The sequence below is a fragment of the Salmo salar genome, chromosome ssa19 (genome assembly GCF_905237065.1).
Source record: "Salmo salar chromosome ssa19, Ssal_v3.1, whole genome shotgun sequence".
NCBI lineage: Eukaryota > Metazoa > Chordata > Actinopteri > Salmoniformes > Salmonidae > Salmo > Salmo salar.
Window position 1 is genome coordinate 72,323,082 of NC_059460.1, and position 14,009 is coordinate 72,337,090.

A 14,009-nucleotide genomic window follows, 5' to 3' on the forward strand; every position below is an offset into this window, starting at 1 on the left:
GTCTCACACTCATTATCTTTCTCGCACGCACGCACGCACACACACACACACACACACACACACACACACACACACACACACACACACACACACACACACACACACACACACACACACACACACACACACGCACACACACACACTGAAATTGGGGAAGTCTGGCATGCTGGTTACTTCCTCTTGCTTTGCAGAGAGCAAAGATCAGTCACCCAGTGAGAGCCTGGTCCTAAGTTCTGACAAGATCCAAAGAGTGTATGGAAGGAGCTATGCCTCACCAAGCTCTGCTCTTGGTTCTATCTATCTATCTATCCTGCTGGCCTTCTGGCCCCAGAGGGGGTTAGTTCAGGAGGTCCAATGACCTGTCCACACTATTTGCAACATGGACAAACTGCAGATATTCTATCACAGCTGTGGTGAGTTAAAAAAAAAAAGTATTCCTTTTCATTTGCAAAGCAACTCACTATGTGATAATAACGACAGCACAGATGTCAATTCAACATCTATTCCACGTTGGAAACAACACTGATTCAACCAGTTTGTGCCCAGTGGCAAGGAAGCAAACATTACAGTGATGAGGCAAAAAGTGAGTTAATGTTAGCGACTACTGCCTACCGAGAATGTATTATTGAACTGCACATGTTTTAATTCCTTGATGCTGAGTAGAGCACTACCACCGTGGGGCTACAGTGCCTTCAGAAGGTATTCACACCCCTTGACTTTTTCCACATTTTGTTGTGTTACATCCTGCATTTAAAATTGTAAGGGATTTTCTTTTGTGGCCTACACACAATACCCCATGATGTCAAAGTGGAATTATGTTTTTAGAATTTTTTTTTTTTTCAAATGAATTAAAAATGAAAATCTGAAATATCTTGAGTCAATAATGATAAAAACCCCTCTGTAATGGCAAGCCTAAATAAGTTCAGGAGTGAAAATGTGCTTAACAAGTCATAACAAGCTGCAGGGACTCACTCTGTATGGTTATACAGTTTAATGTCTGTGATCGGAGAAAACTGAGGATGGATCAACAACATTGTAGTTACTCCACAATACTAACCTAAATCACAGTGTGAAAAGAAGGAAGTCTGTACAGAATAAAAATATTCCAAAACATGCATCCTGTTTGCAACAAGGTACTAAAGTAATACTGCAAAAACACTTTGTTTTTTCCTGAATACAAAGTGTTATGTTTGGGGCAAATCCTATACAACACATTACTTACAACTACTCTCATTATTTTCAAGCATAGTGGTGGCTGTTATGGGTATGGTTGTAATCGTTAAGGACTGGGTAGTTTTTCAGGACAAAAAATAAATTGAATGGAGCTAAGAACAGGCAAAATCCTAGAGGAAAACCTGATTCAGTCTGCTTTCCACCAAACGCTGGAATATTAATTCACCTTTCAGCAAGACAATAACCTAAAACACAAGGCCAAATTTAGTTGCTTACCAAGAAGACAGTGGCAAAGTCACAGTTTTGACAACATTTAAAAAAAAACTTTTATTTAATTTGGCAAGTCAGTTATTAAGAACAAATTCTTATTTACAATGACGGCCTACCCCGGCCAAACCATAACAATGCTGGGTCAATTGTGCACCACCCTATTGGACTCCCAATCACGGCTGGTTGTGATACAGTCTGGAATCGAACCAGGGTCTGTAGTGACGCCTCTAGCACTGAGAGGCAGTGCCTTACAAATGTTATAACTTTTCTTCCACTTTGAAGTTAGAGTATTTTGTGTAGATTGTTGACAAGAAAATGACAGTTCAATTCATTTTAACCCCACTTTGTAACACAATAAACAAAAAATTAAGTCAAGGGGTGGGAATACTTTCTGAAGGCACTGCATTTTTTTACCAAATTGCTGTATTGTGATAGTCATGTCAGTTTCATTTTATGGTTTAATTAATTTTTTGTCATAAGAACATTTTAAAAAGAGCCTTAAATCGCTGTAATGTTTCTGTTTGTTTTTTCCAGACCCTTTACAGGACATTGGCATCAGTGTTAACACATGCCTTCCCATGCCACCATCCTACAAGGGCAATTTGAGTGTCACTTCTGCTTCGTGAGCTCAATATTTCTCTGGCCTTCCCTTTGTTGATTGTTTGCACTTCCCTTCCAAACAAAGCCACTGGTGTTATAGCTCCCTTACGCCGACCATAACATTGACCCTAACTTAATAGTACACATCAATATGAAATGTAGAGATTGAATGAATAGAACTGGCATCATAATTCCCTCTCTCACTGTAAAAGATGAGGTTGAAACACTCCACATCGTCAACAAACAGCGCTTACCGCCCGGGTATGAGTGTATGTTTTCAAACATATTGCCCTGAAGAATACTGGGGGAAATACATCAATTCAACTGCATCCACCCATCGGGAAAAGACGCCAGATCATCATCATTCTATTTAGGTTGGTAAATGGTATGTAATTGCGTTGTCAGCATGGACACTCTGAATAAGCCAACCCTTGAAATCCTATTGTTGATTTAAGGCAGAAATCAAGGTAAATTAATTACTTTTGGCAAATTCACCCCACCTGCTACATTGATGCTATGTAAAAGCTACAATGATCCTAAATTGAAACTAGGTTGAGTCACACAATTTTTCCCCAGCAGGAAGTGAGTGTTTGCCCTCTCTGTGTATCCCTCTCCCACAGGGCAGTCTATTGAGGAGTATACCTGTCTGCCAATGTGCTCACAGGAGGGGTGGCCCCGTTATCCCATGACGAGCCCCTGTGCCTGCCCGATTTCCCCCGCTTCTCCTTCTGCTCCCGGAAGAAAGGAGGTATGTGTGGTACTAATAGCAGATCAGGGCTGGAATTCAATCATACCCAGTAACTACCATAGCTATGCACACTTTGTTTACCAACTTCACTGCATGGTAGTACTGTAGTTGTAGGTTTTTATATAGCCCAGTCTGTGAGTTTATTTGACCATGGGGAAAAAAACGATGGTGTAAATACAGAAATGCGGGTTTGATTGAACTGAGCCCCATGTCAAGAAAAACTCACCCTAAAAATAACATCTTAAGTCTTTCTCTTGCATTAAATGCACATTGTGTTACAGAGTAGAGGGGGACAGTGCCTTCAGAAAGTATTCATACCCCTTGACTTATTCCAGATTTTCTTGTGTTGTTGGATTTGCCCGAAACATGACACTTTGTATTCAGGACAAAACATTAATTGCTTTGCCACATTCTTTGCAGTATTGCTTTAGTGCCTTGTTGCAAACAGGATGCATGTTTTGGAATATTTATATTCTGTACAGGCTTCCTTCTTTTCACTCTGTCTATTAGGTTAGTATTGTAGAGTAACTACGATATTGTTGATCCATCCTCAGTTTTCTACTATCACAGCCATCTGTTACTGTTTAAAAGTCACCATTGGCCTCATGGTGAAATCCTTGAGCGGTTTCCTTCCTCTCCGCCAACTGAGTTAGGAAGGACGCCTGTATTTTTGTAGTGGCTGGGTATATTGATACTCCATCCAAAGTGTAATTAATAACTTCACCATGCTCAACAGGATATTCAATGTCCGCTTTTTAACATTTTTATCCGTCTACCAATAGGTGCCCTTCTTTGCGAGGCATTGGAAAACATCTCTGGTCTTTGTGGTTGAATCTGTGTTTTAAATTAATTGCTCGACTGAGGGACCTTAAAGATACAGTACCAGTCAAAAGTTTGAACACAGCTACTCATTCAAGGGTTTTTCTTTATTTTTACTATTTTCTACATTGTAGAATAGTGAAGACATCAAAACTATGAAATAACACATATGGAATCATGTAGTAAGCAAAGAACTGTTAAACAAATCAAAATATATTTTATATTTTACATTCTTCAAAGTAGCCACCCTTTACCTTGATGACAGCTTTGCACACACTTGGCATTCTCTCAACCAGCTTCACCTGGAATGCTTTTCCAACAGTCTTGAAGGAGTTCCCACATATGCTGAGCACTTGTTGGCTGCTTTTCCTTCACTCTGCGGTCCAACTAATCCAAAACCATCTCAATTGGGTTGAGGTCGGGTGATTGTGGAGGCCAGTTCATCTGATGCAGCACTCCATCACGCTCCTTTTTGGTCAAATAGCCCTTACACAGCCTGGAGGTGTGCTTTGGGTCATTGTCCTGTTGAAAAATAAATGATAGTCCCACTAAGCACAAACCAGAAGGGATGCTGTGGTAGCCATGCTGGTTAAGTGTGCCTTGAATTCTAAATAAATCACCAACAGTATCACCAGCAAAGCATCCCAACACCTTCACACCTCCTCCTCCATGCTTCACGGTAGGAACCACACATGCAGAGATCATCCGTTCACCTACTCTGCGTCTTATAATGACACGGCGGTTGGAACCAAAAATGTTACATTTGGACTCATCAGACCAAAGAACAGATTTCCACCAGTCTAATGTCCATTGCTCGTGTTTGAACAAATTAGGACAAATTAGGTTTCTTAACGTTCTTCTGACTACTGATGATTCCAAAATTAAACTCTTACTTAAAATAAACACTTCAAAAGCCAAAATGACCTCTGTCCAAGTAGGCATACATCAGCAGTTTCCAGTCTGGTCCACTAGAGGGCCTACTCTTTTCAAAGTGAGAGTACAAATAGATAATTCTCCATGCCAAATGTGAGAAATTCCTTGTTGGTTTTATTGTTGACATAACAGTTTGTGAACCTATTAATGTATCCTGTTACATCAATGTCACTGTGTTATTTATCAGCAAAGGTGCTCTGTGGTCGAATTGGACAGTGATGCTATTTTAGCTGGATGTTGATACATTGTTGCTTTTGGTGATTGTACATGTGAATTTGGATACATTGTCATAGGCAATACAATATTATTGTTTCCACGTATTCAACTTTTTATTGTCTTTGTAGACTCCTTTTCTCTTTGTCAAATGCTTCACTCACTGTGTGGACTTTCCGAGCAGAAGATGGCTTGGGTCACTATCAGAGAAAGGAGTCTGTGTTTCAGTGCTAGGAGTCACTGAAAAAAACATAAAATAAAAGTCATAAGAGCTCATTCTGAATAAAATACCCTCATATAAACACCTCAGTCTGAATAAAGTAACCCGCTTGGAAAGAATTTGCTTGTTCTGATTGAAAATGAATTGTGAATACACTGGAAATGTATGGACTGCCTGCGTCTGAAGAACTTTGTGTGGCTCTCTTGTTTGTCCTGAAGGTGGCAACTGGAAAGCATCCTCAATAACAGGTGTGAAGCCATAGCAACCATCCATACAGCTCTGCACAATGTTGGACTGTCTCACCCCAGCCCATAGAGACAGGTAAAGGATGCAACATTCTATCTGTCCCATTATGGCATCCGTTAGAGTAGGGTTTCCAAATCTCTTCCCCCCTGCAGGTTTAGTTTTTGCCCTAGCACTACACAGCTGAATCAAATAATCAACGTTTGATGATGAGTTGCTAATTTGAATTCGGCTGTGTAGTGCTAGGGCAAAAACTAACATGTACCCCGGGGGATAGGACCGAGTTTGGGAAACCCTGCGTTAAAGCATGTGGAGCCATCTACATTTTGAAGGAGTCCATTTTCTTTTCTACTACTTCTATGAATTTGGTAAACAAACTGAAAGGATGCATACTGCCCCCTGGAGTGTTTTGTTTGAACAGGTATAAAGCCAAGCTCTGTGATTTACTGCCACCTGCAGATATGGAATGTTTGCTGATGAGTATAATTCATTGGCTGAACCCTCTTGACAACCTGGATAGAATTATGTGATCCTTCCTTAAGCCATAGGAAGTCCCACCCAGTTGACTACTTCAAAATGGTGAAAGTCCTCAATAAACCATCAGTATCACCACACCGGGCCAGCTAATTATTTACGTGCTTGATGGACGGACAAGTGTAGGGTGTGCGATGCGACTGAAATTTTGCGGGTGGGGAGAGAGCGAGAGACAGGGGTAGACATGGAGGAGGCTTGGATTGAAGTGTTTAGCATCATGATATGACGTGCATTATAACGTGTTTAGGTTATTAGTAGTAGGCCTATCATTCCTACTTCACTGAATTACATAGTATATAATTGTCTAGTTATCTACGGAGGAGTGGCTAATATGGAGGAACATTGAATGTCTGAATGTTGGCTTTACACCCTGGACCAGTGCTAATAACAAGCTTGTGTGGGCAGCGGCACCAGAATTCAAAACACGTCTTACCTTTTTGTAGTTAATAAAACCAATGTGAAACATGATTGCTAATAGTATCCTTAACTAGCCTAGAAAAAGCTGGCAAGCAGACACTGGAAGGAAAAAATTCTGAGTGACAGAGTGAGTGCTTTGCATAGGCGCTTTGATGGGATTTTTTGTGGGACTGAAAAAATTGCTCTGAACTTAAAAGATTGTTAATAACCGGTTCTCAAGATTTGAAAAGAACTGTTCTGTTCCTTGAACAGTAGAGATCACTTTTGTTCGCGTTTCTGTTTCCGTTCCTCTAAAAAGTAGGTTATTTTTCTGTTCTGTTCCCTGAACCGGTTCCAACCCCTGGTCCTCAATGGCACTGCCCTTTTGGGCACTAGAGTCTTCTATCTATCTCTATGCCCCAGCCCAGCCTCATTTATCCGCCATTTTAGTGACTCATGATCCACCCAACCACACAAATGCAGCAACAACCTCACACAATGACACACCAACATTGGGACTAGCAACAGGTCAATGATTAACTGCAGTTCTACTGCTACTGTTGTGACAAATCCCAAGGTTGTTTCATCACAGACTGTTTGATGGCCTCTGGGCATAGCCTTTAGTAGGACAGGTCAGATCTCAAAGCACTTGAGCACTCCAAACAATTTGGATCCTTTGACAGGGTTGAAGGAGGCTTCATGTTACCACCTACTCTCTCTCTCTCAATTCAATTCAATTCAAGGGGCTTTATTGGCATGGGAAACATATGCTTACATTGCCTCTCTCTCTCTCTCTCTCTCTCTCTCTCTCTCTCTCTCTCTCTCTCTCTCTCTCTCTCTCTCTCTCTCTCTCTCTCTCTCCTATAAGAGCACCTCACTCTTATATCCTTCTCCTATAAGAGCACCTCACTCTTATATCCTACTATCCAGGGGTGCAACTTTCACTGGGGACGAGGGGGGGACATGTCCCCACATTCTGAAATTGCATTTTTGTCCCCCCTCAGTTTTATCTTTGGAATGTGATACAAAACGAGGCAACTGTGTGCTTTAGGACCATGTGGACACCTCCGAGTGGTCGGGTAGGCTGTTTGGAGTGTTTATCCGACTGGCTAAAAAAAAATATATATATTATGTCCCCCCCACTTCTAAAACCCAAAGTTGCGCCCATGCTATTATCCGTTCAAACTTGGAAACATCTTTGTCAGTGTTTTTTCCCTTAATATCAGGACAGTGTCAGTATAGGCAACACAGGTTTCATATTTATCCAGAGTTGTGGTCATTAGGACACGCAACGGAAAATATTTGAAAACAGAAATGAAAAGCAAAATGAGTGTTTCTCATTGGACAAGTCAATCAATCAATCAAATGAATTTATAAAGCCCTTTTTACATCAGCCAATGTCACAAAGTGCTATACAGAAACCCAGCCTAAAACCTCAAACAGCAAGCAATGCAGATGTACTGGCTAGGAAAAACTCCCTAGAAAGGCAGAAACCTAGAGAGGAGCCAGGCTCTGAGGGGTGTGCTGGGTGGAGATTATAACAGTACATGGCTAAGATGTTCAAACATTCATAGATGTTAATAATAATAATAATCACCTTGGTTGCAGAAGGTGCAACAGGTCAGCACCTCAGGAGTAAATGTCAGTTGGCTTTTCATAGCTGATATTTCAGAGTTAGAGACAGCAGGTGCGGAAGAGAGAGAGCGTCAAAAACAGCAGGTCCGGGACAAGGTAGCATATCCGGTGAACAGGTCAGGGTTCCATAGCCACAGGCAGAACAGTTGAAACTGGAGCAGCAGCAGGTGGACTGGGGTGGACTGGGGACAGCAGGTGGACTGGGGACTGCAAGGAGTAATCAGGACAGGTTGTCCTGAGGCATGGTCCTAGGGCTCAGGTCCTCCAAGAGAAGAGAGAAAAGAGAGAAGAGAGACAAGTCTAGGTGGTCCCTCCCTGTTTCACTCCGTTTACATACGTTAAGGTGCCCAATGAACACAGCCCAGGTGACAGGGTCTTCAAAAGGATATTGTGGTGATTTGGGGTCAACAAAGGACTGTAAACCTCTTCAACCAGTAGGAACCAAGCTGACAAGAAACATAAAAATGACATTGTCACCTAGTTCCTGGTTAGTTAGATTATATTAGAATACTTCTATTCATGGATCAAATCAAATCAAAGTTTATTGGTCGTGTTCACAGCTTTGCAGATGTTATCGCAGGTGCAGTGAAATGCTTATGATTCTAGCTCCAACAGTGCAGCAATATCTAGCAATACAAAACAATAGACACATAATCCGAATGTAAAAAACAACATTTTTAAGAAAGAAGAAGAACGAAATAACAAGAAATTAAGACATATCAGAACGAGCAATATCAGAGTCCGGAATATAAATAAATATCAGAGTCCGGAACATAAATAAATTTCAGTGTTCGGAATATAAATACATGTCTGAGTCCAGAATATAAATACATGTCTGAGTCCAGAATATAAATACATGTCAGAGTCCGGAATATAAATAAATGTAAGAGACGGAATATAAATACATGTCAGAGTCCAGAATATAAATACATGTCAGAGTCCGGAATATAAATAAATGTAAGAGACGGAATATAAATACATGTCAGAGTCCGGAATATAAATAAATGTCTGAGTCCGAAATATAAATACATGTCAGAGTCCGGAATATAAATACATGTCAGAGTCCGGAATATAAATACATATCAGAGACCAGAATATAAGTAAATATACACTGCTCAAAAAAAATAAAGGGAACACTTAAACAACACAATGTAACTCCAAGTCAATCACACTTCTGTGAAATCAAACTGTCCACTTAGGAAGCAACACTGATTGACAATACATTTCACATGCTGTTGTGCAAATGGAATAGACAACAGGTGGAAACTATAGGCAATTAGCAAGACACCCCCAATAAAGGAGTGGTTCTGCAGGTGGTGACCACAGACCACTTCTCAGTTCCTATAATTCCTGGCTGATGTTTTGGTCACTTTTGAATGCTGGCGGTGCTTTCACTTTAGTGGTAGCATGAGACGGAGTCTACAACCCACACAAGTGGCTCAGGTAATGCAGCTCATCCAGGATGGCACATCAATGCGAGCTGTGGCAAGAAGGTTTGCTGTGTCTGTCAGCGTAGTGTCTAGAGCATGGAGGCGCTACCAGGAGACAGGTCAGTACATCAGGAGACGTGGAGGAGGCCGTAGGAGGGCAACAACCCAGCAGCAGGACCGCTACCTCCGCCTTTGTGCAAGGAGGAGCAGGAGGAGCACTGCCAGAGCCCTGCAAAATGACCTCCAGCAGGCCACAAATGTGCATGTGTCTGCTCAAACGGTCAGAAACAGACTCCATGAGGGTGGTATGAGGGCCCGACGTCCACAGGTGGGGGTTGTGCTTACAGCCCAACACCGTGCAGGACATTTGGCATTTGCCAGAGAACACCAAGATTAGCAAATTCGCCACTGACGCCCTGTGCTCTTCACAGATGAAAGCAGGTTCACACTGAGCACGTGACAGATGTGACAGAGTCTGGAGACGCCGTGGAGAACGTTCTGCTGCCTGCAACATCCTCCAGCATGACCGGTTTGGCGGTGGGTCAGTCATGGTGTGGGGTGGCATTTCTTTGGGTGGGCCGCACAGCCCTCCATGTGCTCACCAAAGGTAGCCTGACTGCCATTAGGTACCGAGATGAGATCCTCAGACCCCTTGTGAGACCATATGCTGGTGCGGTTGGCCCTGGGTTCCTCCTAATGCAAGACAATGCTAGACCTCATGTGGCTGGAGTGTGTCAGCAGTTCCTACAAGAGGAAGGCATTGATGCTATGGACTGGCCCACCCTTTCCCCAGGGCTGAATCCAATTGAGCACATCTGGGACATCATGTCTCGCTCCATCCACCAACGCCACATTGCACCACAGACTGTCCAGGAGTTAGCGAATGCTTTAGTCCAGGTCTGGGAGGAGATCCCTCAGGAGACCATCCGCCACCTCATCAGGAGCATGCCCAGGCGTTGTAGGGAGGTCATACAGGCACGTGGAGGCCACACACACTACTGAGCCTCATTTTGACTTGTTTTAAGGACATTACATCAAAGTTGGATCAGCCTGTAGTGTGGTTTTCCACTTTAATTTTGAGTGTGACTCCAAATCCAGACCTCCATGGGTTGATAAATTGGATTTCCATTGATTATTTTTGTGTGATTTTGTTGTCAGCACATTCAACTATGTAAAGAAAAAAGTATTTAATAAGATGTATTCATTCATTCAAATCTAGGATGTGTTATTTTAGTGTTCCCTTTATTTTTTTGAGCAGTGTATATTTATGTGAAGGTGTGTATAGACAGTATGGACAGTATATGAATAGAAAAAGTGTGTACATCAGTAGTTATAGAGGATGAGCCATGGCTAGAATACACTATGTACAGTGCCTTCGGAAGGTATTCAGACCTCTTGACACTTTGAGATGTTTCTACAACTTGATTGGAGTCCACCTGTGGTAAATTCAATTGATTGGACATGATTTGGAAAGGGACACACCTGTCTATATAAGATCCCACAGTTGACAGTGCATGTCAGAGCAAAAACCAAGCCATGAGGTCGAAGCAATTATCCGTAGAGCTCCGAGACAGGATTATGTCGAGGCACAGATCTGGGGAAGGGTATCAAAACATTTCTGCAGCATTGAAGGTCCCCAAGAATACATTGGCCTCTATCATTTTTAAATGGAAGAAGTTTGAAACCACCAAGACTCTTCTTAGAGCCGGCCGCCCTGCCAAACTGAGCAATCGGGGGAGAAGGGCCTTAATCAGGGAGGTGACCAAGAACCCGGTGGTCCCTCTGACAGACATCTAGAGTTCATCTGTGGAGATGGGAGCACATTGCAGAAGGATAACCATCTCTGCAGCATTCCACCAATCACGCCTTTATGGTAGAGTGGCCAGACGGATGCCACTCCTCAGTAAAAGACACATGACAGTCTGTTTGGAGTTTGCCAAAAGGCACCTAAAGACTCTCATACCATGAGAAACAAGATGATTCTCTGGTCTGATGAAACCAGTGGTGGAAAAAGTACCCAATTGTCATACTTGAGTAAAAGTAAAGATACCTTAATAGAAAATGACTCAAGTAAAAGTGAAAGTCACCCAGTAAAAAACTACTTGAGTAAAAGTCTAAAAGTATTTGGTTTTAAATATACTTAAGTATCAAAGGTAAATGTCATCGCTAAAATATACTTAAGTATCAAAAGTAAAAGTATAAATCATTTCAAATTCCTTATATTAAGTAAAGCAAACGGCCACATTTTGTTGTTTTATTCATTTACGGATAGCCAGGGGCACGCTCCAACACTCAGACACCATTTACTGTACGAAGCATGTGTTTAGTGACTCCGCCAGATCAGAGGCAGTAGGGATGACCAGGGATGTTCTCTTGATAAGTGTGTGAATTAGACCATTTTCCTGTCCTGCTAAGTATTCAAAATGTGACGAGTACCTTTGGGTGTCAGGGAAAATGTATGGAGTAAAAGTACATCATTTGCTTCAGGAATGTAGTGAAGTAAAAGTAAAAGTTGTCAAAAATATAAATAGTAAAGTAAAGTACAGATACCCAAAAAAACGACTTAAGTACTACTTTAAAGTATTTTTACTTAAGTATTTTACACCAATGGATGAAACCAAGATTGAACTCTTTGGCCTGAATGCCAAGCGTCACATCTGGAGGAAATCTGGCACCATCCCTACGATGAAGCATGGTGATGGAAGAATCATGCTGTGGGGATGTTTTTCAGCGGCAGGGATTGGGAGACTAGTCAGGATCGAGGCAAAGATGAATGGAGCAAAGTACAGAGAGATCCTTGATGAAAACCTGCTCCGGAGCTCTAAGGACATCAGACTGGGGAGAACATTCACCTTCCAACAGGACAACGACCCTAAGCACACAGCCAAGACAACGCAGGAATGGCTTTGGGACAAGTCTCTGAATGTCCTTGAGTGGCCCAGCCAGAGCCCAGACTTAAACGTTATCAAACATCACTGGAGAGACCTGAAAATAGATGTGCAGCAACGCTCCCCATTCCACCTGACAGAGCTTGAGAGGATCTGCAGAGAAGAATGGGAGAAACTCACCAAATACAGGTGTGCCAAGCTTGTGGAGTCATACCCAAGAAGACTCTAGGCTGTATTCACTGCCAAAGGTTCTTCAACAAAGTACTTATGTAAATGTTATATTTCAGTATTTTTTTTGTAGTAAAAAATTCTAAAAACCTATTTTTGCTTTGTCATTATGGGGTATTGTGTGTAGACTGATGATGGAAGAAAACAAACATTTAATCAATTTTAGAATAAGGCTGTAACCTAAAAAAATTTGGAAAAAGTCAAGAGGTCTGAATACTTTCCCAAGGCACTGTACATATAAAGTAGTAAAACAGTATGTAAACATGATTAAAGTTTCCATTGTTCAATGACTATGTACTGTACATAGGGCAGCAGTCTAAGGTGCAGGGTAGAGTAGTGGATGTAATTCAATCAATGGGATTAAATCAGAGTTCTTGAAATGTTTTTGAAAGAACATCTGTTGGCAAAGAGACTTCCATGGAAGAGTGAGTCAAGCTCTATTGCACGACCTGTCATTTCTACAAAATCCTAACAAGAGATGTTAGAGGGAGAGGACATTCTTGCACTTGTGGCCCCTTATAATTGTTGTTATTCTCTTCACCTTTCCTGGGTATAATTTCCATGTCTTCCATCCAAGCTCTTTTATGAATTGCCACTAAGGTAGACTATGCACTTCAATCAGTAACCGTTCTCTCTGGGCTCAGGGATATTATAGACATAACCAAATTGTGATTTATGTGTAATCAAACTGCCACAAACAAGTGCTTGCACACCATTTGTTTGTGCATATTGCGCCTTGGAACACAGTATCCGAATCTGCAAGTTATAAAGAGAGCATTTACAATTTGCCCTACTCTCTGTGCAGCTTCAGTGCCATGCAGGCTGCAATGAAAACAACTGTTACCTACAAGTCATCTGTTCTGTCACCAACTGAAACCGGTTTTTCACCACTCCCCCTGTCCTTCCTTATCTATGCACTTTTCTTCCAAGCACATGCTGGAGCCAGCCAGGGCAACATCTTAGTTTAACAACTCTAATTACTGTAATTCATACACTTTCTTTAAGCACAAAGTACATTTCTTGAACACATCTACAATGTGTAAAAAAAATACTAAAAAGTTGTAAACTGTTAAATAGGCCCTATAGGTGGAAAAAAGAAACTGGCAGACAGTTCACAGCCAATTGAGTAAGTGCAGCATGTACTTGTCATCCCCCAAACAACCAACAGGTGTATAGTCAAATACAGTGTAATTATAGTTTGTAGGCCAGCGTTAAATAGCCTGGTTCTTCAAGTTCAAACATGGTGACCCATATGCGTCGAGTGTTATCAACTTGTTCGTCTCTTTTGCAGATATACGCTCGCGGGCGGCTCAGACCCGTCTGGAACTTGTTTTACAGAATGTGCGATGCTGTGGCCGCCTCACACACGATGGAATCCACCCTTTTGTTGTTGTCGAAGTAGGGATGGTTGTTCCTTAGCAACGGGGTTGAAGCCTTGGTTACGTTCAATAAATAAGATCACACTCATTTTGCTGTGTTTTGTGACAGCAGAAAGGCACACTCAGAATCGGTCATTTATTAGGATCTCTATGGGCACCCTGCCACTTTTGCCAACTAAAATATGCGCGCACACAAACTACTTTTTTGACCACCATGTAGGCTACAGTCTCTTGAAAGTTAAAGTGATGAAATTGGGTTTCTTTTTATTAAAATGCCCATTTGAGTGTTTTAATGGAAGA

The 14,009-nt window shown here is 41.8% G+C and overlaps 1 protein-coding gene across 1 annotated transcript; it reads left to right on the plus strand.

Moving 5' to 3' along the window:
- The first annotated feature begins 266 nt into the window (after positions 1-266).
- On the plus strand, positions 267-3,087 carry ly86 (lymphocyte antigen 86). Its single transcript, XM_045701943.1, is given in 4 exon segments — positions 267-302; positions 305-413; positions 1,978-2,040; positions 2,678-3,087. Coding segments are annotated over 4 exon segments (375 nt in total). The 3' UTR covers positions 2,845-3,087.
- Positions 3,088-14,009: the final 10,922 nt, after the last annotated feature.